Genomic DNA, 23,525 nt, shown 5'->3' on the forward strand with positions numbered 1-23,525 from the left:
TGCAGTTTGCTCCCACCCAGTTGGGCAGCATCCATGCAGTTTAGCTTTCATGCACCTCAACCCAGAACTCTTGGCAGTTGTAACACAGAACACTGTATATGTAGATCAAAAGAAGTCTGCAGTTTATTCAAAATAATCTCAGTGTTTTGCAAAGTTCTTGTAAAAAGACACACCAGTAAATACAGCACCCTATACTCACGTGACATGTATGTGATTATCCCCCAAATTCGATTTATGCTGATCGAACTTTGGACCTTGAAACAGCCAGTCTGAAGTTAATTTTACATGTCATGTGAGTATAAGGTGCTGTATTTACTGGCGTGTGTAAAAAGTGAGCCCTATACCCTCGAGACTACACAAAAATATTTATATAAAAAGTTCTACACAGGAAGACATAATTAGATCAGACGGATGAAGACTAATCTGATTAGAATAAATATTGCTCTACGTGCATATTAATGTAAGTATTACCCTGAAGCACATAAGAAAGAATACAGGATTTACCATACTCATGTAACTATTGACAGCATATACTATTGTCAAGAACAATTTTGCCTAATCAACCATGTTTATTTATTTATTCATTTATTTATGTCTAGCTTGATTACACAAGCTCTTCTCCGGAAATGTTCTGTTATACCTCATCTTTATTATAGCTAACATTTTTAGCCTAGAATGCAATTTCGCAATTAATCACACACCCCCTTCTGGGCAAACACCCCACAATTTTGCAAACATTAATTATTTGGCAGTTTCAACACCCCCCCAAGTACTGTAAAAGACAACTTAACAGCAAAAAGAAACAAAAATCAAAATCCTGATCTTGTGGTAAACCCTGCATCCTAATCAGTTGCAAATTATACATCAGTCTCTTGCATCCTCTCTTTATCTCCTCTCTAAATTCTCTCATGAACACACACACACACACACACACACACACAGCCACACAGTCACATACACACACACACACACAAATAAATACATTATATTAAAAATGTTCTGCTGGCTTTCAAACACAGTTAAAGCATACAAAGAGGGATACTTCCAAACAGAGCAAGCCATTAAGTAAACCTGAACAAATAATAATGTATCGCAACTTCCAATAGATACTAGTGTAATACATGTATTATAGTGTAGAAAGACAATCATATCAGAAATAAAAGAAAACCAAATCAAGCACCAAAAGAAATTCTACACTGAAATGTAAAACAGACTACATAAGCTACAACAATTGTTAACACTAATACTCCCAAAGAATGAACAGTAAACAAGAGAAAAAAATACACCAAAAGTGTGCAATATTAACCCAAAAAATCACACATTTAATATCTGAAGTAATATTGGCACAACAATCCAGTAAAAAAAACTTTCACTCTATGACAGTGAAAACCATGCCGTAAATATGAACTAGATTACTATGTAATCAGGTGAGATTCATAAATGCACAACAGTTTTATTAAACCATTCATAGTTACACTGATAAATAGCAATAGCCATTAAAATTTTATTCACATTATAATTAAAAGTACATTTGGGTAAACACCTCCAATTTACTCAGAACACTTCCACATTACTGACCCCTCCGAATGACTAAGAACACTTCCACATTGATGAGAACACCTTTACTGATAACACATCCTCATTACTTGCGCCACCTCCAAATTACCCAGTGCACCTCCAAATTACTGAGGCATTAGCCCTGAGCATTTAGGCCTAAAAAAAAAATAGGTGTGGTTACGGTAACCCGACCTACCCTATTTTTTGGGGCCGACCCTATAACTTTTTATTACATTTGTCAAAAAAATACAAAACAAGAAGAGCAAACGCTCGATCGAGTCACTTTCGCAGTTCTGAATATTATATGAGGCATCAGATGGACAGGAAGAAATTGCTATTCACAACACAATGAGTCACGTTCACATAAAATTTGAGCCCGGTCACTTTTATAGTTTCCGAGAAAAGCCCAACGTTAAGTTGTGTGTTGCCGAACAGAAAAGGCTAGTTATCTCCCTTGTTTTTCTGATAACGTTCGTAAAAGGCTACAGATGTAAATACTTTGATGTAAAGAATAATCCTACAAAGTTTCAATCACATCCGATGAACTTTGTCAAAGATATAAAAAGTCTAATTTTTCCTTTGACGCTGACCTGTGACCTTGAAAAAGGTCAAAGGTCAACGAAACCATCGTTAAAGTGTAGAGGTCATTGGAGGTCACGACTAAACAAAATATGAGCCCGATCGCTTTGATAGTTTCCGAGAAAAGTCCAACGTTAAGGTGGTGTCTACGGACGGCCGGCCGGCCGGACAGACTAACACTGACCGATTACATAGAGTCACTTTTTCTCAAGTGACTCAACAAACCAAGTAAACGAGTGCAGAAAACGCAATGAAAGCAAAAGCGCCCGAGTCGCACACTTATTTCCCTGTCAAGTAGGTTTAATTTGTACACATTAGAAGAAAAAAAGTAAAAAACAAAAAAAGTGATTGCCTACCTTCCTACCCTATTTTTTTTGGCTATGTTACCGTAACCACACCTATTTTTTTTTTGGCCTTAGTTCTATTCAGAAGTGGATTTTTTCCTCTGTCTGATGCACTCCATTAACCTTTACCGGATCACGCTTTAGACTACACAGTCCAGATGATGTGGGTCGTGTACGACCCATAATTTCCAAAGAAGGATTCAACGCAAAAAGTATGGGTCGTACACGACCCACGCCATCCGAATAGGAATACACGTTTTGCCGCCTCTTTGCAGAGTATGTCGTACACGACCCACGCCATCCGAATAAGGATAAACAGCGTAAAAATCCTTACGTAATTCCATATGGGTCGTCCACGACCCACATCATCCGGACTGTGTAGTTCAAATTACGTCATCCTCTATTTGTTTGTTTACAAAGATAATCTTTCAAAAGTTGGACAATAGGAAGGTTGTATGATGATTGGAGATTACCTGAAGTCTCAATTAAAAACTCCAAATAGTTTCAGAGATAAAGACGATTTTGTGATGCTCTGGGTCGTCCACGACCCACGAAGCGCGGTGAGCTGACAACTAAACGCCTCACTCCTAAGCACATCCTTGTTAACCTTTCCCCCACGTTGTAACGCTGATGAACAGAATGTTCTTGTTCAGGTAAGTACAATCATCATGCATAAATAAGTGAAGAAATTCATTTCTCTTTTTTTGGCCAACAAAACATGAAAGAAATAACACAGGTCTATAATTGAATCAAACTCTCAGCAGTGACTATTTCTGTCAAAAGTTTTGAATAAACCAAATATCTGAAGAAATTGCAACTCAGTTATAACAAACAACACATTCTATGTTTATGTCTTTCAATAACCATTTTGAAACTGCAGCAATTTCTACTGCCTTTACCGAATTTAGCCAGTTACTTCCCTTCTTTGTACTTTTCTGTCAATTGCAAATGTGTTGATTAAGATAAAACAAACACTATAGAATATCTTCCGTCAAACAGATTATGCCGAAACAAGATGTAAAACAAGGGGGGAGACGAAAGAGAAAGACACAGGCCAAGGAATTCTAATCATGTTACGAGGAACGCGCGAACCACGAGAGAAGGACGGAGCTGACCGCTATGAGGACAAAGCTGAGTGACGATGGAGCGAAGCGGTGACCGGTGCCCCCGACCTGTGCCTGCACCATGCCACGGTAATAGTTGTTGCCGTTCAGCACCAGTCTGCACACAGATATCATTATTATTAACGCCTAAGAACTGTGAAGAGATACTAGGAGCTCATACCTGCCAGGTTCCATCTGTGTGTCTGTACAGTACAGTGGAGCTCATACCTGCCAGGTTCCATCTGTGTGTCTGTACAGTACAGTGGAACTCATACCTGCCAGGTTCCATCTGTGTGTCTGTACAGTACAGTAGTACCTGCCATATCCGGTCACCCATTAGTCATTGCAAAGGTGACCGCAAATATCAGGTGGCCGTTCATTACAGGCCCCCTCCTCCTCCAAAAAAACACCAAAAACACGATCAAGTTTTCATGAAGAAAAGAAAGCGATCATCCACGAGCCGCCGATTCATTGTCTCTGTTAGTTTTGCTTTCGTTTATACATCTTAATTATTTGCGTGTTTAACTCGATCGTCCTGGCTAAGCTATTGTTTCGTATGTTTCTATGTGTGTTGTTTGGATTATTATATATGTATTTGAGTGTCAGATAAACAAGTGTTTCAAACTCACATCAGCTGTGATCGATCCGGAAGTGACTGCCGTAAATGTACATGTATGCGCATGTCTGTATTTACAGTTTGCGCATGCGTAAGTATTCATGTCGTCTGCTCGTGCTGTCCCGCTGTGCACACAACACACACACACCACAGGCGCTCGCCCGCGAAAGTGACAAGTGGCCGTTAAGTGGCCGCTCCTGTCGAGTAAGAGGGGCACCTTAGGGCAAAAATCAGTGACCGTTGACCGCGTCAGACAGGTTAACGGCCATTAAGAGTCAATTATAGAAGGAAAACTCATTAGTCATGGGAAAGCTGGCCGCTCCGGGCAGGTTCACGCCCACGAAAGGGCCGGAAATGGAAGGGACTACTGTACAGTGGAACTCATACCTACCACGTTCCATCTGTGTGTCTGTACAGTACAGTGGAACCCCCCTTTTAAGACCTCCACAAATCTGAGAAAATCAGGTCTTAAAAAGGGGGTACATTTACAGAGGCTAGGGCTGTGTGAGACTATCCAATCACAGCCCCGAATCCCCTCACATGTCTATCAGAATAGCAAAACACATGGCTGTTGTGAAGCTGGTCAGAATCAATACCAAACAAAACCTTCCACCCTTCTGTGCACTCTCTGCGCCTTCAGGGGGCCCGGTAGCTCAGTTGGTAGAGCACAGAGCCCATATTCAAGAAGGATCCGACAGTGGTTTTGTTGGTACGAGAAACAGAAAACTTCCGATAACCCCCTGTCGTGGAATTCACCAAGAACCGATAGCGCCTATCGTAGGCACTGTCCTACCATAAAGTTAGAGGTGCCTATCCCTACCGATAAGCACTGTTGTTGTTACGATAACTTTGATTTCAAGATTGCGGCCATCAGTTTGCAGCGTTACCGGGAAAGAAAAAATATTCTAAGACATACGATTTTGGGGGACGGAATACATGCACAAATTCCTATTCCGCATACACGATATTTTGCAGTTGACTGTTGACGGATGTGATAACTGACAACATTCAGTTTGCGAACAGAATGGGTGCCTAGCCTCTTGTATAGCAAGTGATACTCGTGTTGCGGTTTCACGCGTCTGGTGCATATCAAGATGTTTGCGTGGCGCCAATTTGGGGTGAGCCAGCCACGGTCAGCCAGCCACAGCAATTAAGCGCAGCCTTGACAGGGCACAGCTGCTGCTTCAGGCGCACGCACAGAGCGACCGTAAACAAGGGAATCCCCCGCTAGCTATCGGGGAGGCTGTCCGATGCCTGTGAATTCGGCAGTACGATAAAAGTTGTCGGACAGAGAGCTATCAAACTTCGGGGCGCTTGTCGTAGGACATGACTTACTCAATTTCATAGACCATGCGTAGCAATCCCTCGTTGATCCTGTTGTCAGCAAAGTGCTGACCCACAATGCTGTGAATGACGCTGCGAGAATACGGGTCCAGTCTGCGTCCTGCCGTGCTGCCTGTCATCGTAACCAGCTGTTCAAAAGAATAAGATGTAAACGATGTAGGGTATATTGCAACAAGAATAATAAATCCTAAAACAATATAGACTGCTAACGTTCAAAAGTTCAGAATCAAAAAACAAGACTGGTGAGTTATTGGAACGACTATTTTATGACATAATGTGAATGATTTGTTTGGTTGTGAAATAAGACTGGTGAGTTATTGGAACGACTATTTTATGACATAATGTGAATGATTTGTTTGGTTGTGAACGACTATTTTATGACATAATGTGAATGATTTGTTTGGTTGTGAAATAAGCGTTCCAATAACTTACAATTCTTGTTTTGTGATTCTGAATAAAGACTTCACACGGACCCACACATACTGATTCAACGGATCTTAAAGCCCAACATTCGTCTCCAGGGGACAAAATCAAAACACAAGAAAGGTAACTTGTTGGAACGTTGTTATTGTAAAAATTACGTAACAGTCATTGTAACGTAATTTTGTCAATTACTGTAACGTAATGTTGTCAATAACAACGTTCCAACAACTTACCTTTCTTGTTTTTTTATTCAAAATTTTGGAACGTTGGCAGTCTCTTTGTTTTTGGATTTCCAGAGGACAAAGCCTATAGTAGAAAGATAAATGAACAGGCACGAGAAAGAGGTACATCTGTCGCGCCCTCGATGTTGGTCTTTAAAAGGGGAAAATAGCTCAGTTGGTAGCAAGTTTGGCTTTAAAACCAGTTGTCGTTATTAGCGTGGGTTCAATCCCCACGTTTGGCAAAAGGATTTCTTTCCCAGAGTCAACTTTGTGCAGATTCTCCTCGCTTGGTGTCCGAACACCCCCGTGTGCACGCATGGGCTCGATAAAAAAAACCAAGTTCACAGCGAAAGTTGCAGGGCTTGGAAACATGAATACATTCATGCAGGAAAAAAAAAAAGGTAGCGCTGTACTGTATGGCAGCTCGCTTTCCCCAGTGACAAAGCAGCCCGAATTTCCATGAGGGTGACCTCACAGGACGATATGAAATCTTATCTTATCCTGCATCTTGCAGTTAAGTGTTCCAGGTAAAGCACTCACAGCTTGATCGTCACGCGAGTAGACAATGACGATGTCTTCCTCACAGGAGCTGATGTTCCACAGGTCGTGTTCCAGGCGGTAGGCAAAATTCTGGACTTGGTCCAGCGGCTCTGCCCTCCTCCCTGTGGTCCTGAGAATCAAACATTTCTGTTTCAATCTCTACAGCAAGGCAAAGGATCTGGGAACAATTTGGAGCCATTTTCGGGAATAACAAAATTATGTGCTGTAAATTGTCCATAACGTTCTGTAAGTTTGCCTAAAGTCTCCTTGAACAATAACAACAAAAACTGCCCACACACAGACAAAATGTAATATGAAAGACAAAGAAAAAAAGAATCAAACACAGAAAAAAGAAAAAACAAAAATTGTGTTTGCCACTTAATTTTTGATTGGCAAATGGTGAGTTTTTATCTCTGGTTTGTTTGCTTGTTTCACAATTACATTGTATAATCAATGATTTCCAATTTTCATAACTACTGACCACTCTAACAATGTTCATCTCACCCAAAAGTATTTCAAGAATTTGTTCAATATTTGACACCTGAAATTTGTATTTTTGTTACAGTGGAACCCCCCTTTTAAGACCTCAACAAATGTGAGAAAATCAGGTCTTAAAAAGGAGGGAGTCTTAAAATGGTGGTAAATTTACAGAGGTTCGGAACAGAAAACCTCAGAAAGCAGGGTCTTAAAAGGGAGGGAGTCTTAAATCAGGGGTCTTAAAAGGGGGTTCCACTGTATCAACATTCTAAACGAAAGTAGTATACTGTACAGTGGAACCCCCTGTATAAGACCCCCCCCCTCCCCCCCCCCCAATTTAAGACGCCCTCCTTCTTAAGACCCTGCATGGTTTCTGAGGTTTTCTGTTCATAACTTCTGTAAATGTACCCCCATTTTAAGACGCCCTCCTTTTTAAGACCTGGCTTTTTGAGATTTTTGGAGGTCTTAAAAAAGGGATCGCCCGGGAGGTTCCACTGTAACAAAAATACAAATTTCAGGAGTCAAATATTGAAAAAAAGTCTTGAAATACTTTTGGGTGAGATGAACATTGTTAGAGTGGTCAGTAGTTATGAAAATTGGAAATCATTGATAATTGTGAAACAAGCAAACAAATCAAAGATAAAAACACAGTTAATGCCGTTGTCTACATGATTCACTCACAGCATGGGTAGCGCTAGCCGGGGAACGAGGGCGATGGCCACCTTGTAAAAGCGAGGAGCACCGCCATGCTCACAGTGGTAGCGACTGCACGGACACATGGCCTGGTTATCCGTGAACGCAATGCCGTTCAGGAACCAGTCAATCGTCTCCACTGCAAAGACAAATAATGCATTGAAAACGTCAGCAGTGTTCTTCCCACTATGCCGTTCAATCGTCTCCACTGCACAGACAAATATTGCATTGAAAACGTCAGCAGTGTTCTTCCCACTATGCCGTTCAATCGTCTCCACTGCACAGACAAAATTAATATTGCATTGAAAACGTCAGCAGTCAGGAACCAGTCAATCGTCTCCACTGCACAGACAAATAATGCATTGAAAACGTCAGCAGTGTTCTTCCATGACTGAGAGGACAATAGGTCAGTTAATGGACCTGGATTGAAAATATGTATGTATAGGTCCAGTGCCCTGGCGCGGCTACAGATTCAATGTTCTGTCAGAAGGCCTGCTACATGTTAAAACTATCGGTTGGCGACCGATCAGGGCTCAGAACAATATGCGTCAGATCAAAACTGTGTACGTCAATGACTGAGCACTGAGGCCTGAGAACAAGACAACGTCTGTGTTCAACGTGACGGGTGCAGTGGCCCAGTGAATAAGACATCGGCTTCCAAATTGGAAGGTTGTGAGTTCAAATCCCGGCTGCAGCAGCCTGGTGGGTTAAGGGTGGAGTTTTTTTTTTATCTGGCTGAAACTCCCACGTTCACTCATGCTTTTGCACGAGTGGGTTTTTACATGTATGACCGTTTTTACCACGCCATTCAGGCAGCCATACGGCGCTTTCGAGGGAAGTTTGTCTTCATTCTTTTTCTTCATTCATGGGCTGAAACTCCCACGTTCACTCATGCTTTTGCACGAGTGGATTTTTACATGTATGACTGTTTTTACCCCGCCATTCAGGCAGCCATACGGCGCTTTCGGAGGAGGTTTGTCTTCATGTTGCCTGACGTTCACTTGAACGACGATTTAAGTTCCCCACCTGTACGTCAGTCTTTGGACTTTGACTGCCGTGAATGTTTGAGCGTGAAAGTGTCACACATATATACATACTGTACAAGGTACAGTTACGGTAATGTATTGATTACTTCCCTTGGATTATTCTAGAAGTAGTCTGGCAAACTATTTTCCGCACCTTCGTATCTCTTGAAGGTCAGTGTGGTGGTGCTAACTTTTTAAATATTTTTGTTATTTCTTTCTCATTTGAAATAGCTATAAATATATGTATTTTTTTAATATAACGTTAATTGTAAATCTTGATTCTGTTCACGACTGCAGACAACACAGGAATTAATGTTTTTGTCAGTGTTATTAGAATTGTTGTACCTTTTTGTCATTTCCAGAGACATCATCAGTAATACAAAATTGTTTGAATGTTATTTGCTTATTCAAAAGATGAAATTAGACTTGTAAATGTTGCATAAACAGGCACAAATATTCAAACCCAACACAATTGTCCAACTGCAACCTTTTGTGTATTTGTGCATCTCCACTGGAGTGGTGAAGTAGGCCACATGGCCTTGACCACCGATAAAGCCTGATTAGACAAGTTAACACCGCTCAACACTAGTTGGCCTATTTTGGGCGATAACGTCTAGTCTTCGGTATAATTCGTTCTACTCACAATGGTGAAGCAGACAATGTTTTGTTTAATTCACGCATGTGCAAAGCCCAACTTCTAAGAGGCGCAAAAACAAGAGCAGCACACGAGGGTCCATAGATCATCACTACAGCAGACGACAAAAACCTGATGTCTCACAACATTTATTTTGCTAGGAGCATTTGTGGGGGCTGCAATGATAGTGAACTCTACTCTCGTATCATACAGCAGCTGAAGCAATATGGCCATGTTTTCACTGAGCATGTCGCAGATCCTCAGCGTGAGAAAGGTAGGAATGATTTTCATGTTTCAGATTAAAATGCACCTGACAAGGTCACGCTGTCTACAGAGGCCAAGGTCAACCATCAGACACTGGCGCTTGATCTGTTTATAACTTTTAATTCTTTTTAACTAACTAGGTAATATTTCATGTTGATTTTAAGCTTGATTAGTGATTTTAAACTGAACTGTTTTGCCATTTTATTTCAGTTGGTTTACAACACTAAGAAATTTGTTTTGTTTTTCAAGGAAAGTTGTATATTTGGTACCTACAGTTTTTTCTCTCTCGCTTAATTGATATTGTAATTGTAGATTTTGCAGATTGTTCATTACACTTCAGGGAAAAATTAATGCATATTGAAGAAATTTGTCAACATTAGGCACTGGCAGAGAAATACAGATTTTAAGTGCGTGTTTTCCCGTGGGGTAACAGCAACTGCAGCTTTTAATTCTTCCTCTGTTAATCTGCCACACACTCTTATGCATTTCTCTTGATGTTGTTGCTTTCTTAGACAGTGACGTACAGTTTTCACATTGTTGTGTTCATTTATTCTCTCTCTTAGATGTCAAAATGGATGACAAAGGTATTCACGACGGAGACATGGAATGGCTTCATAAGTCTGATGGTAAGTAATAATATGGTAGCCTAATACATGTAATAACTGTTCATACACGCACATACATACACACAGACAGATACATAAACATGCACATACAGAAGCACACACATAAACACAGAGTGACTCTGAACCATCCCCACACACACACGCATGCACACACACACGCACACACACACACACAGAGTAATATAAACAGAACACACATTCATACACATGATCTTGTATTTACTGGACAGTCCGACACTGACAATATTATGGTCAATGCCATTCTCTGTTTACAGTTTGTTACTGTATTGTGGTCTTTCAGCGGTGGTAGCAGAATGCACTACACCTTCACTTGGCGTGGGTTATGAGATTGGTCGTGCTGTCGCTCTCAACAAGAAAATCTTGTGCCTCTTTCGTCCTGAGAGTGGAAAAAGTCAGTGAAATGTTTCTGTTTAAAGTTTCTTTGTTTCTCACTTTTCCACTATTTCTTTCTCTGCGTGGCTTTTTCTTGTTCCTTCCTCATTTATTTTTCTGTACACTTTTTTGTTGTTTTATTTCTCATATTTTGTTAAAAGGGTGAAAATGTATAACAGTTCTTATATATTTTTCATTTTAGCCCAGGCTTTGTGAACCCTTGTACAAGATGTTTTTAGGGGCCCGGTAGCTCAGTTGGTAGAGCACTGGACTTGTGATCGAAAGGTCGCAGGTTCGAATTCGGGCCGGGACGGACACGGGTCAACTTTATGTGCAGACCCAGAGACGGAAGCCATGTCCCACCCCCGTGGCATCACAATGGCACGTAAAAGACCTTGGTCATTCTGCCATAAGTGCAGGTGGGTGAATACACCTAAACACGCAGACACCTGGGTAGCGCGACTCCGTTGCTGCTAGCTTTCCACTGGGAGGAAGCGACCCGAATTTCCCAGCGATGGGACAATAAAGTAATGAAAAGAAAAAGAAAAAAAAGGTATGTTCAAATCTGCATGATTGTATAACATAGACACTAAAAATGAAAAGGGCACAAAAATGCACCATTGCTGTCAACTTGTCTGTATGAACCAATCAGTTTAGCTTGATCAGTCTGATCTTAAAAACCTTCAGTTCTTTTATGTTTTAGGTGTGTTGTCCTTTTGTCCAATTGTTGTTATAATCGTTTGCAGGCAGGCAGGGTGTGCCGAAGAAAATTTTACATTTTTATGTAACATTTTAATGGACAATAATAAAGTGTTGTTATTGTTATTGTTAGAATTAAACATTGCATTCATGAAGTGCTTTGAAACCCCAAACAAGTTTGTTGAAAAAAAATTCTTGACTTGGCATGCATACAGACTAAAATGAAACTTTGGCACTACACTAATGTATCACCCATTGTCTGAATGCATGTAAAGTCATGAATTTAGGGGATATAATTTGATCTTTCTTTATTTGGTGTTTAACGTCGTTTTCAACCACGAAGGCAAGAACCTCCCGTTTTCGACTGCTCGTGTGATTGACGGTGACACCTGCATCAGTAGAAATCGCACAACACAGGAACTATACACAACATAGCTAAACAAAACAACCTTTCCTGGATAAATAATCGAAATGACTTTCTTCTCTTAAATGTTTGCCTAGTTGTGCCTATCCTGGATTTTCCTTGATTTTTAAATTAAAACTGTACGTTTTTATCAGGTCAAGTTTTGGGTACCCTTATTTGAGCGGCGGTCACGTGACCCAAGGTAAAAGAAATGTTTGATCCAAAAAGTGTGCTAGACATCCCAGTGAAGTGCCTTTCATGGCATAGAGAGTTTGAATGAAATGAACAGAAACTTTAATTTGGGGTACAAAATTCGTTGTCATAATTTTGTTGCCAAGTTTAGTCTTCCAAGAAGTTTGCTTGTTACTTCCCTTGCATTAGAAAAATCATACTTGATGAGCAAGTTAACATAATATCTTTTCTTAGTGTTTTTATTTTTATAGTTGTTATTGTTTTTGTGTATGAAGAGGGTAATGAAAATATTTGAACATTTTTCAGGGCTGTCAGCAATGATTCGAGGTGCAGAAGCTGATGGATCTTCGCTAACGTGCAAAGACTACAAAGAAGAAGAACTGCCTGAGATACTGAAAACATTTTTTGCAAGTTTGTAATAAAGCAAACGCAAGGTTTTTTTCCGTCATTAAAAAAGTAATGAAGCAAGTACGATTTTGAAAGGGCATTGTTTCTTTAATTGAAATTGTAATAAACCAAACACCCAGCCTCTGACTGCACGAAATAAATTCTTTGAAAAATGCTCGCTCTTTACAGAGGGCACCTGGGATGTTCTCAAGCGGTGAGTGTTTGTAAAAGCCTGACAGTATCTGTGACCAGAATCTGATGGTTTAGATGAAGCTGAGTGTGCCTTAAATATTAAAAACCAACCTGTCTGTCTTTAATCTTTCTTTATTTCATAGGTAACGTGGAAATACCTAGTTATTTTGAACGATTTGAAAGTTAATTGTAAGCTAGTACAGTGGAGTCTAGATTGTAAAAAAAGGACCTTGTACAGTTAAACCTGTCCTGGCATCCACCTATGACAACAACCACCTGCCTACAACAACCTCCCCGACACTTCTCCAACCACTGCCTTGTTTCTTAGATCTTGTGAGTACGCTCCCTTGCCTGATTTGGGTTTCACCTGGTTCTAGATGAAAGTGAGAAAGTCATGACAAACAGCAAGGCTTGGGATCTCTAGGGGTCCCAGATAGGATCAGACTAAGAACCTAGATCAGAGTTCAACTTTTTTTCTGCAGAGCCTTTCCCCCTCAACATTCTACTCCAAGAAGACACTGACAAGTACAGCAATGTGTATGACACTGACAAGTACAGCAATGTGTATGACACTGACAAGTACAGCAATGTGTATGACACTGACAAGTACAGCAATGTGTATGACACTGACAAGTACAGCAATGTGTATGACACTGACAAGTACAGCAATGTGTATGACACTGACAAGTACAGCAATGTGTATGACACTGACAAGTACAGCAATGTGTATGACACTGACAAGTACAGCAATGTGTATGACACTGACAAGTACAGCAATGTGTAAGACACTGACAAGTACAGCAATGTGTATGACACTGACAAGTACAGCAATGTGTATGACACTGACAAGTACAGCAATGTGTATGACACTGACAAGTACAGCAATGTGTAAGACACTGACAAGTACAGCAATGTGTATGACACTGACAAGTACAGCAATGTGTATGACACTGACAAGTACAGCAATGTGTAAGACACTGACAAGTACAGCAATGTGTATGACACCGACAAGTACAGCAATGTGTATGACACTGACAAGTACAGCGATGTGTATGACACTGACAAGTACAGCAATGTGTATGACACTGACAAGTACAGCAATGTGTATGACACTGACAAGTACAGCAATGTGTATGACACTGACAAGTACAGCAATGTGTAAGACACTGACAAGTACAGCGATGTGTATGACACTGACAAGTACAGCAATGTGTATGACACCGACAAGTACAGCAATGTGTATGACACTGACAAGTACAGCAATGTGTATGACACTGACAAGTACAGCAATGTGTATGACACCGACAAGTACAGCAGTGTGTATGACACTGACAAGTACAGCAGTGTGTATGACACCGACAAGTATAGCAATGTGTATGACACTGACAAGTACAGCAATGTGTATGACACTGACAAGTACAGCAATGTGTATGACACTGACAAGTACAGCAATGTGTATGACACCGACAAGTACAGCAGTGTGTATGACACCGACAAGTACAGCAATGTGTATGACACTGACAAGTACAGCAATGTGTATGACACTGACAAGTACAGCAATGTGTATGACACTGACACTACAGTGGAATCTCCTTTGAGACCTCCAACAATCTGAGAAAATCAGGTCATAAAAAGGAGGGAGTCTGGGCGGGGATGTAGCTCAGTCGGTAGCGCGCTGGATTTGTATCCAGTTGGCCGCTGTCAGCGTGAGTTCGTCCCCACGTTCGGCGAGAGATTTATTTCTCAGAGTCAACTTTCTGTGCAGACTCTCCTCGGTGTCCGAACACCCCCCGTGTGTACACGCAAGCACAAGACCAAGTGCGCACGAAAAAGATCCTGTAATTCATGTCAGAGTTTGGTGGGTTATAGAAACACGAAAATACTCAGCATGCTTCCTCCGAAAACGGCGTATGGCTGCCTAAATTGCGGGGTAAAAAACGGTCATACACGTAAAATTCCACTCGTGCAAAAAAAAAAAACACGAGTGCACGTGGGAGTTTCAGCCCACGAACGCAGAAGAAGAAGAAGGAGGGAGTCTTAAAATGGGGGTACATTTACAAAGGCTGCGAACAGAAACTCTGAACAGAGGGAATCTTTAACAGAGAGGTCTTAAAATGGGGTTCCACATAGCTGCCAACCTTCTGAAGTCAAAATCCTGGAGCCAGGGGGTCCAGGGGGACCGTTTAGTCTTGAATATGAGCAGGGAGAAGTTGTACAATTCGGGAGATTCACGGAAAATCTGGGAGGGTTGGCAGATATGGTTCCATTATAGACAAAATCCGGAAATACCTCTGTCTGGTTTTTATAGGTTCTGGAAGAGCTGCTTTCCATTTGTCTTTCCTGGCTTTTCATTTGTCTTTCCTGGCTTTCCATTTGTCTTTCCTGGCTTTCCATTTGTCTTTCCTGGCTTTCCATTTGTCTTTCCTGGCTTTCCATTTGTCTTTCCTGGCTTTTCATTTGTCTTTCCTGGCTTTTCAAGGGAAAGCAACTCTTCCACAACCCACAAAATCCTGACAGAGTTATTTCCGGAAAACGTCTATTGAGCTTACAGTTACACCGATGTCTGGTAGCTTGCTTCAGTGTTCCTATGGAAACGAGGGAAAGCAATTCATCCACAACCCCCAAAATCCTGACAGAGTTATTTCCGTAAAAGGTCCATTCCACTTACACTGATGCCTGGTAAGGATGCCGTTAGGATCACAGATGTATCCAGGGTTGGGCCCCAGACCGCATGCCTTGGGGTTCTTCTGTGGGTTGGGAATCTCCTCCGGCAGCCAGCTGGTCCGCACTCGCTCCTGACTCCACCCAAGGTCAAAGGTCAGGGCCGCCAAGGCGAAGTAACACAGGTGGTACATGCTTGCTGAAAATTGAAGACCTGAAACAAGTTTTAAGTAACCAATGTCACAATTTTCCATATAAACAATGAGAGGCTTATTAATAAAGTAAATAAGAACACTTTCATCTTGTAAAACTAAAACTAAAGTAATATCTCTTAATTTTCTTCTTTGAGTTTGATGACAAAACTTTTCTCTACTATTTCTTGAACAAACAGCAAACTTGTTATAAAACCAATGTAACAGCATGTCGAGTAAAGGCAAAAGCATACATTAGTATAAAGTTGTTGCACTAATAATGGCCAAATCTAGTCTATGAATGGGAGACATGATACACTTTCACTTCATTAATAACTGGTGATATAAATAATGCTCAACCAACAATTCCTCCCCTCCCCCCACCACACACATAGAATTAAAAAAACGAGAGAGAAAAAATACTACAAACAAACAACAACAAAAATGCACCCAGAACATAACAAAACTACACATATCAAACATTTATATATATATATATATACATACTACATGTATTGCATTATGTGCAATACACAGTTCCGCTAAAAACTGACACGCAGTCAACCCATTCATACTTTCAAGCCTATAGTTGTTGTTGAAGAGAAATTGTCACTCCTCTCTAGCTCTCTCTCTCTCTCTGTCAAGTGAAACACAAACAGAATACTTGGGACTGGGTTTGTGATGCTAGGGGCAACTACATCCCTGGCACTCAAACAACCAGTCCTTTATAGGCCCACTCCGCCTTGTGAAAACAGTTCACCTCACGGTCTCAGATCTGGTCAGGCTTTAACATGGGATAAGACCATCCCTCCACTTGGTCACATACCACAACTGAACAGCCTGGGTGTTCTCTGTGTACAGTGCTATTTTTTTCTCAAGAATTCATTTTGTAAAACGCACAGCTGTGCTTTTACGGATTTAAATTCATAAAAAAATCCATCTCACTATATAGATCTATATGACAAGCCGTCAGGGTGTTGGTTTTTGGTATGTGACCAAGTGGAGGGATGGACCTATCCCATGTTAATTAAGCCTGACCAGACCTGATACGGCGAGGTAAACTGTTTTCACGAGGCGGAGTGGGCCTTTAACTCTGACCTTTTTCTCTGACTTGTTGGACAAGTAAGGCAGGTCTTTCAACTCTACATCACTCACTCAATAAAAGGCCACTGCATGGTTACTCACTGGCCTAATTAGTTAGATACGCACACCTGTGGTAATATCAAGCAGTATATTTTGTAAAACACAAACAGCTCCACAATTCCTCACAAATACAACTTAATTTGTCATCTAAAGAAACTGTGTGTAAACTTCTGGCAACTTGCCGAACAAGGGAACTCCTGATACTGATTCACAAGGAGTGGGTGGAAGAAACAGTATTTGACTCTTCAAATGCTTTCCATAAAACAGGTATGGTACATTGTCGGCTAGAGTGTTAGCTATAGTCTACATGCTACATCAAACTCACCAGTTCTGGAGCAAACCTAAAAAAAACAAAAACGAAAAGCTTTTGTTTTCGATATCTCTATAAAAACGTAAACTTTTTGTACTCGAAAGTTGTTATGCTCAACAACTCGTAGTGTCCCACCACTGTTCTAGTGGTTTAGAAACATCATCAGTTCTGCACACAATTACGGTGCTTTGGGCGACCCAAAACAAGCGCACGGGTTAGTTGAAAGATTTCAAGACCACAAGACTGACTTACCTTTTTGAAGAGCCTCAGCTGTTGCACTAAAGAGTCAGAAAAACGGAGACGATGTTCCCTCTTGCGTTCCTTTCACAGGAGTGCCATGTTTGGGAACAGCGGAAGTCAGTGCGTGGGATGTGATGGAAGTGGGGGTGTTCCCTTTTGTTTCTATTTTTGTCTTGACAGACAAGAGGGAATCCTTTGAACAGAGAACCTACATTTCAAGATTTGATAAACCCTTTAATGTTGTCCAAAATAGCTAACATTACACTTTTTTTTAACTCAGAATGAACACAAAGCAAGGTTTTGTCTACACACAGTGCATTTAGTTAGGAATTCGAAACTGACCGATTTTTTTGTCTGTGAGACTAGCTCCATCTGCAAGTGCAACATGTGGAAATCCCCTGTGTAACCAGGAAGACATTTCTGCAACTCTGTCTCGACGTCTGCTCAAAGAGTGCACGGACTTTGGGATCGCAAGTATGTACATGTAAAATATGTCCCTCGGAATGCTAGGACTTTCTGTTAAATAAACTGTTTGAAATTAAGCTGACACTATCGACATAGAAAAATCATGTGAAGATTGCGTCGTCTGCTCTTTCTACTTTCACTTGCTGACTGGCACCGCGTCTTTCTCCAGTTTACGGGCGCTTTTCTTCCTGGTTGAGGCAGTTACAGCGTTAGCACTGCGTACCAAATCGTAGCTTCCGAAAGAACAAGACCCATTGAGATGTATAACATCTGTACTTTGTGCAAATCTTTCACCATGAGATCTAAGCAAGAATTCGAGAAAACTGGTCCCTAAGCTAAGGTGATTATAAAAAATGCCAGCACGACGACAAGTGCCAGCTCGCCTCCCAGCATGGGAACAAGGTCTGTACTGGATCACAGAAGTGGTGACGATCGTCTACATGCTGTACTCGCTCTACAACGCATCAGAGAAAGCGAGGAGAAGAAACGAACCCATCAGAATGGAAGAAGGGTGGGCCATCCTTGGACGACCCAGAGACGCGGCTGATTTTGAGTGGGAGTTCTGGTCCCTGTTTTTCTGGGATGTGTTACCGTGGTTGTGTGGCCATGTCGTCTTGTCACAATCACTAAACTATTTTACTACGTTCGAGAAAATAAGACCTCTTTTTTTAACGCTGTACGCCATCGCTGCCATCACCTACCTTCAGGGATTTTACACTGTGCTGTTCATGTGTGTTCATCCGGTGGCCTTGTGCCTAGTGTCCAAACTTGGCAGTACCAAAGCAGTGTGGTTAACAACAGTACTGTTTCTCACCGTCTTGAATTACTATGAAGCGGCGGTGGCACAGTGGTTCTACAGGTACAAAGCCAGGGAGGATTTCAACGCCTGGTACATGTGCGTCTTCGTGTGGGCAAACATCTGTCAGCGAGGCACAGCCTTCGCCTTGGAGTGTGTATGGACCCAGCAGTCTGTGGAAAGAGCGAGACCTCAGTCACCTCCAGGAGAGAAGGAGGAAAACAACAGCAGTCCAGAAGGCGAAGAATCAAAAGACAAGAAACCTCAGCAGAACGATATTAGCTGGCCAGTATTGCCTGAAGTCCCAGGTTGGCTGGATATGTTTTACTACATGTTTTACTTTCCGCTGTTCTTTACAGGGCCTCTGATTGTGTACAACAACTTTCACCGGCAAGCTAAACATCAAGTCCCCTGCACCAAGGCCAGGCTGAAAGACATTGTGCTGAGACTTGTGAGCGTCATGTTCTGGGCGGTTATGAACGGGGTGATGTTGCACTACATCTACGCTCACGCCATCAACAGCAGCAGCAAAGTGCTGGCCAAACAGTCTCGTTGGACGGTCGCCGCCATTGGTTACATCCTGGGCCAGTTCTTCATGATGAAATACCTCGTCCTTTTCGGCCTTCCAGCGCAGCTTTCTCGTTTGGACGGTTTCGAACCTCCGGCCGTTCCGGCCTGCATCAGTTACATCTACTGCTACAGTGACATGTGGAAGTCGTTCGACAGAGGGCTGTACGATTTCATGAAGCGATACATTTTTATTCCCACCGGTGGCTCTCGTGCCGGGCTGTTTCGACAGGTTGCTGGCTCTGTGTTATGCTTTGCTTACGTTTTCTACTGGCACGGCGCCGAGTACTATCTCTTCCTGTGGTGTGTACTTAACTTCATTGAGACAAGTTTAGAGCAAATGGGTGCCTGGCTAGAGAAAACCGCCATCGTAAAGAGGGTTTTGTACGATAGATTATCCCCAGCGGGTGTAAGACGGGTTCGTGCTGTGATGTCAGTTCCGGTGTTTCTCATGTCCGTGTTTGCCATTTTCTACTTTTTTGGTGGAACAGAATCTGGTTTGGTTTTCCTGCGCAAGCTGCTGATAAGGATCCCGTGGGGGTCGCTTGTTGTGTTTGTCGTGTTGGTGTACTGCGCCATCCAGAATGCCATGGAAGTAGAGCGGCTGGGGATGGCTAAACTGAAGGTTCAATCACACCAAGATTGATAACTGTATAGATCTAAATTTCTCTGTTTCCTTTTCTCCTTTTTTTTCTAAAGTCTTACTTTTATCTAAATTTCTGTCAGTTTTCTTTTCTCTTTTTTTCTTTCTACAACCTTCCTTTTATCTAAATGCCTTTCTTTTTTTTTCTCTTTTCTTTCATGATTCACCGCCTTATTTTTATCTAACTTTCTTTTGATGTTCTTGTCTCTTTTTGCAACAGCTTTTTGCATTCTCCTAGCACCTTAAACAATAACAAATATCATACACAGAACTTGCATGGACTCTTGTAAATATTATTATGGTGAATAAAAAAACAAAACAGTTTAGCCTAGCGACCATTTAGAAAATCTTCACTCGTCTAGCGGTGTCACACGGTGTGCTGAAACAGAGAGTCTGCTATCTCTTCCTCCCCTCTCCCAACCCATCTTCGAAATGGTCCATAGACTAAGTTACTTCAAAATAAAGTATGGTACATTTACCAGGAACTCTTGGCATCCTAAACGAGAGATGACGTCTTATGCTGCTAATTCCTTTCAGACAGGCACCTGGGTGAATGAAAGCTAGTCCACATCTGCATATGTGTGAGTTTAATGTCACAAAATCATGATAACAGACATCTTTGAAAATCATGAAATGATTAAATTTGCATGTCTCAATCATTTAATTAATTCAGTGTTGTTGTGGTGTTTTTTTTATCCATGTTATTTGATTGTTAAAAATAATGTTCAGGCCTCATCTGTTTGTGGTGACGTGTCTTTCCATTGCTTTTACCTTCTGTTGAAACAGACCAGAAATTTGCTGATGGCAGTCTTAATTATTGTGTGTGAGAGGGAAAGAGTAAGAGCTGGACTGGCTGTAGAGACCGAAAGTAAGAGAGAGAGAGAGATAGAGAGAGAGAGAGAGAGAGAGAGAGAGAGAGAGAACGAGAGAGACTGAGAGAGAGAGAGAGAGAGAGCATGAGAGAGAGAGAGAGCATGAGAGACTGAGAGAGAGAGAGAGAGAGAGAGAGAGCATGAGAGAGACTGAGAGGGAGAGAGAGAGAGAACGAGAGAGAGAGAGTGACATGTTTTTGGACTGGGAGTGGTATAATCTGCTTAACATCCATCCCAATGCCATTTTATTGTGATTGTTACTTATGCACTGTGCCTATTTGTATTATTTTATCAATTGTTCCAATGTAAGGCGAATTTATAAAGGCATTAGAAATTGGCTTGACACTGAGTGGTGAAGGGCAACATTATTATGAGCATATATGAGTGCTGGAAAGTATATATATATATATATATGTGTATATATATAATGTGTGTGTGTGTCTTTCCCTGCAACGTGCAAAAGAAGGGATGTGCCTGGACTTTACAGAGCAGGAAGAAAAATCTCACTGTGGCAATAACAAGATCAACAAACTGAAAACAAAATTTTAAGAAATGGAAGGGTGTGCAAATGTACACCCCCCCCCCCCAAAAAAAACAAAAAAAAAACCTGTTTCTTTTGCTTTCTGTGGAGCAGATTTCAAATAATATTCAAGTGGGAATTTTACCCATGCATCTTAAAGTATTGTGAATGCATCACAAACAAAGATTGCTTTGCACGTTTATTTTTTTATTTTTATTGTTTTTTCTACTTCTTTGATTGAGAATCGTTTTATCTTACGTAATTACCAAGCACCTTTGTTATAAGTTTACATTTTATATTTGTGTCACATGAGCTTTTTTCAGTGAATAATATATTTTTGTACAATTCTCATTTATTGAGTTGTGAGTGCGTGTGCGCATGAGCATGTGTGTGTGTTTGCGGGTGTGTGTGTGAGAGAAAGAGAGAGAAAGAGAGCGTGTGTGTTTGTGTTTATGTGTGTGTGTGTGATTGTAAGTGTGTGTGTGTGTGTGTTTCTGTTTTGTCAAAGTACATTTTTGTCCCACAATGGTTTTCATACAGAAATACACATCAAAAGTAACAAGCTTTAAAATTTTAATGGAAAAAATCCTTTTCTTGATTAATTTCTCATTCCTTTCACAGTGCAGTGAACAGTGGTACAATAGCAAGTATCCACACACTTTCACAGTGCAGTGAACAGTGGGACAATAGCAAGTATCCACACACTTTCACAGTGCAGTGAACAGTGGGACAATAGCAAGTATCCACACACTTTCACAGTGCAGTGAACAGTGGGACAATAGCAAGTATCCACACACTTTCACAGTGCAGTGAACAGTGGGACAATAGCAAGTATCCACACACTTTCACAGTGCAGTGAACAGTGGGACAATAGCAAGTATCCACACACTTTCACAGTGCAGTGAACAGTGGGACAATAGCAAGTATCCACACACTTTCACAGTGCAGTGAACAGTGGGACAATAGCAAGTATCCACACACTTTCACAGTGCAGTGAACAGTGGGACAATAGCAAGTATCCACACACTTTCACAGTGCAGTGAACAGTGGGACAATAGCAAGTATCCACACACTTTCACAGTGCAGTGAACAGTGGGACAATAGCAAGTATCCACACACTTTCACAGTGCAGTGAACAGTGGGACAATAGCAAGTATCCACACACTTTCACAGTGCAGTGAACAGTGGGACAATAGCAAGTATCCACACACTTTCACAGTGCAGTGAACAGTGGGACAATAGCAAGTATCCACACACTTTCACAGTGCAGTGAACAGTGGGACAATAGCAAGTATCCACACACTTTCACAGTGCAGTGAACAGTGGGACAATAGCAAGTATCCACACACTTTCACAGTGCAGTGAACAGTGGGACAATAGCAAGTATCCACACACTTTCACAGTGCAGTGAACAGTGGGACAATAGCAAGTATCCACACACTTTCACAGTGCAGTGAACAGTGGGACAATAGCAAGTATCCACACACTTTCACAGTGCAGTGAACAGTGGGACAATAGCAAGTATCCACACACTTTCACAGTGCAGTGAACAGTGGGACAATAGCAAGTATCCACACACTTTCACAGTGCAGTGAACAGTGGGACAATAGCAAGTATCCACACACTTTCACAGTGCAGTGAACAGTGGTACAATAGCAAGTATCCACACACTTTCACAGTGCAGTGAACAGTGGTACAATAGCAAGTATCCACACACTTTCACAGTGCAGTGAACAGTGGTACAATAGCAAGTATCCACACACTTTCACAGTGCAGTGAACAGTGGGACAATAGCAAGTATCCACACACTTTCACAGTGCAGTGAACAGTGGTACAATAGCAAGTATCCACACACTTTCACAGTGCAGTGAACAGTGGGACAATAGCAAGTATCCACACACTTTCACAGTGCAGTGAACAGTGGTACAATAGCAAGTATCCACACACTTTCACAGTGCAGTGAACAGTGGGACAATAGCAAGTATCCACACACTTTCACAGTGCAGTGAACAGTGGTACAATAGCAAGTATCCACACACTTTCACAGTGCAGTGAACAGTGGTACAATAGCAAGTATCCACACACTTTCACAGTGCAGTGAACAGTGGTACAATAGCAAGTATCCACACACTTTCACAGTGCAGTGAACAGTGGGACAATAGCAAGTATCCACACACTTTCACAGTGCAGTGAACAGTGGGACAATAGCAAGTATCCACACACTTTCACAGTGCAGTGAACAGTGGTACAATAGCAAGTATCCACACACTTTCACAGTGCAGTGAACAGTGGTACAATAGCAAGTATCCACACACTTTCACAGTGCAGTGAACAGTGGGACAATAGCAAGTATCCACACACTTTCACAGTGCAGTGAACAGTGGGACAATAGCAAGTATCCACAC

General features: G+C 41.5%; 3 protein-coding genes across 3 annotated transcripts; 2 read left to right on the plus strand and 1 right to left on the minus strand.

Moving 5' to 3' along the window:
- Window positions 1–99: 99 nt before the first annotated feature.
- Window positions 100–17,423, minus strand: LOC138961781 (uncharacterized). The gene is made up of 6 exons (XM_070333452.1): window positions 17,270–17,423; window positions 15,381–15,587; window positions 7,886–8,036; window positions 6,728–6,857; window positions 5,535–5,671; window positions 100–3,701 (listed from the first exon to the last, which is right to left on the minus strand). The coding sequence occupies exons 2-6, from the start codon at window positions 15,565–15,567 to the stop codon at window positions 3,554–3,556; spliced, it is 753 nt and encodes a 250-aa protein (XP_070189553.1). The 5' UTR covers window positions 15,568–15,587; window positions 17,270–17,423; the 3' UTR covers window positions 100–3,553.
- Window positions 9,517–12,695, plus strand: LOC138961782 (putative 2'-deoxynucleoside 5'-phosphate N-hydrolase 1). The gene is made up of 4 exons (XM_070333453.1): window positions 9,517–9,830; window positions 10,384–10,446; window positions 10,748–10,858; window positions 12,440–12,695. Exons 1-4 carry the CDS (start codon window positions 9,692–9,694, stop codon window positions 12,550–12,552), a joined length of 426 nt encoding a protein of 141 aa, XP_070189554.1. The 5' UTR covers window positions 9,517–9,691; the 3' UTR covers window positions 12,553–12,695.
- A 215-nt stretch (window positions 17,424–17,638) lies between the features above and the next one.
- On the plus strand, window positions 17,639–21,467 carry LOC138961780 (protein-cysteine N-palmitoyltransferase HHAT-like). The gene has a single exon (XM_070333451.1). It carries the CDS (start codon window positions 18,076–18,078, stop codon window positions 19,729–19,731), a length of 1,656 nt encoding a protein of 551 aa, XP_070189552.1. The 5' UTR covers window positions 17,639–18,075; the 3' UTR covers window positions 19,732–21,467.
- Window positions 21,468–23,525: the final 2,058 nt, after the last annotated feature.

Source organism: Littorina saxatilis, linkage group LG3 (genome assembly GCF_037325665.1).
Source record: "Littorina saxatilis isolate snail1 linkage group LG3, US_GU_Lsax_2.0, whole genome shotgun sequence".
NCBI classification, from domain to species: Eukaryota; Metazoa; Mollusca; class Gastropoda; order Littorinimorpha; family Littorinidae; genus Littorina; species Littorina saxatilis.

Coding starts and splice junctions, on each gene's coding strand:
- LOC138961780 (XM_070333451.1), top strand. CDS start 18,076: ATGCCAGCACGACGACAAGTGCCAGCTCGCCTCCCAGCATGGGAACAA.
- LOC138961782 (XM_070333453.1), top strand. CDS start 9,692: ATGTCTCACAACATTTATTTTGCTAGGAGCATTTGTGGGGGCTGCAAT. Junction 9,831..10,383: donor AGATCCTCAGCGTGAGAAAG/GTAGGAATGATT, acceptor TCTCTCTCTTAG/ATGTCAAAATGGATGACAAA. Junction 10,447..10,747: donor ATGGCTTCATAAGTCTGATG/GTAAGTAATAAT, acceptor GTGGTCTTTCAG/CGGTGGTAGCAGAATGCACT.
- LOC138961781 (XM_070333452.1), bottom strand. CDS start 15,567: ATGTACCACCTGTGTTACTTCGCCTTGGCGGCCCTGACCTTTGACCTT. Junction 8,037..15,380: donor CATCCTTACCAGGCATCAGT/GTAAGTGGAATG, acceptor TTGTCTTTGCAG/TGGAGACGATTGACTGGTTC. Junction 6,858..7,885: donor CGGCTAGCGCTACCCATGCT/GTGAGTGAATCA, acceptor TTTGATTCTCAG/GACCACAGGGAGGAGGGCAG.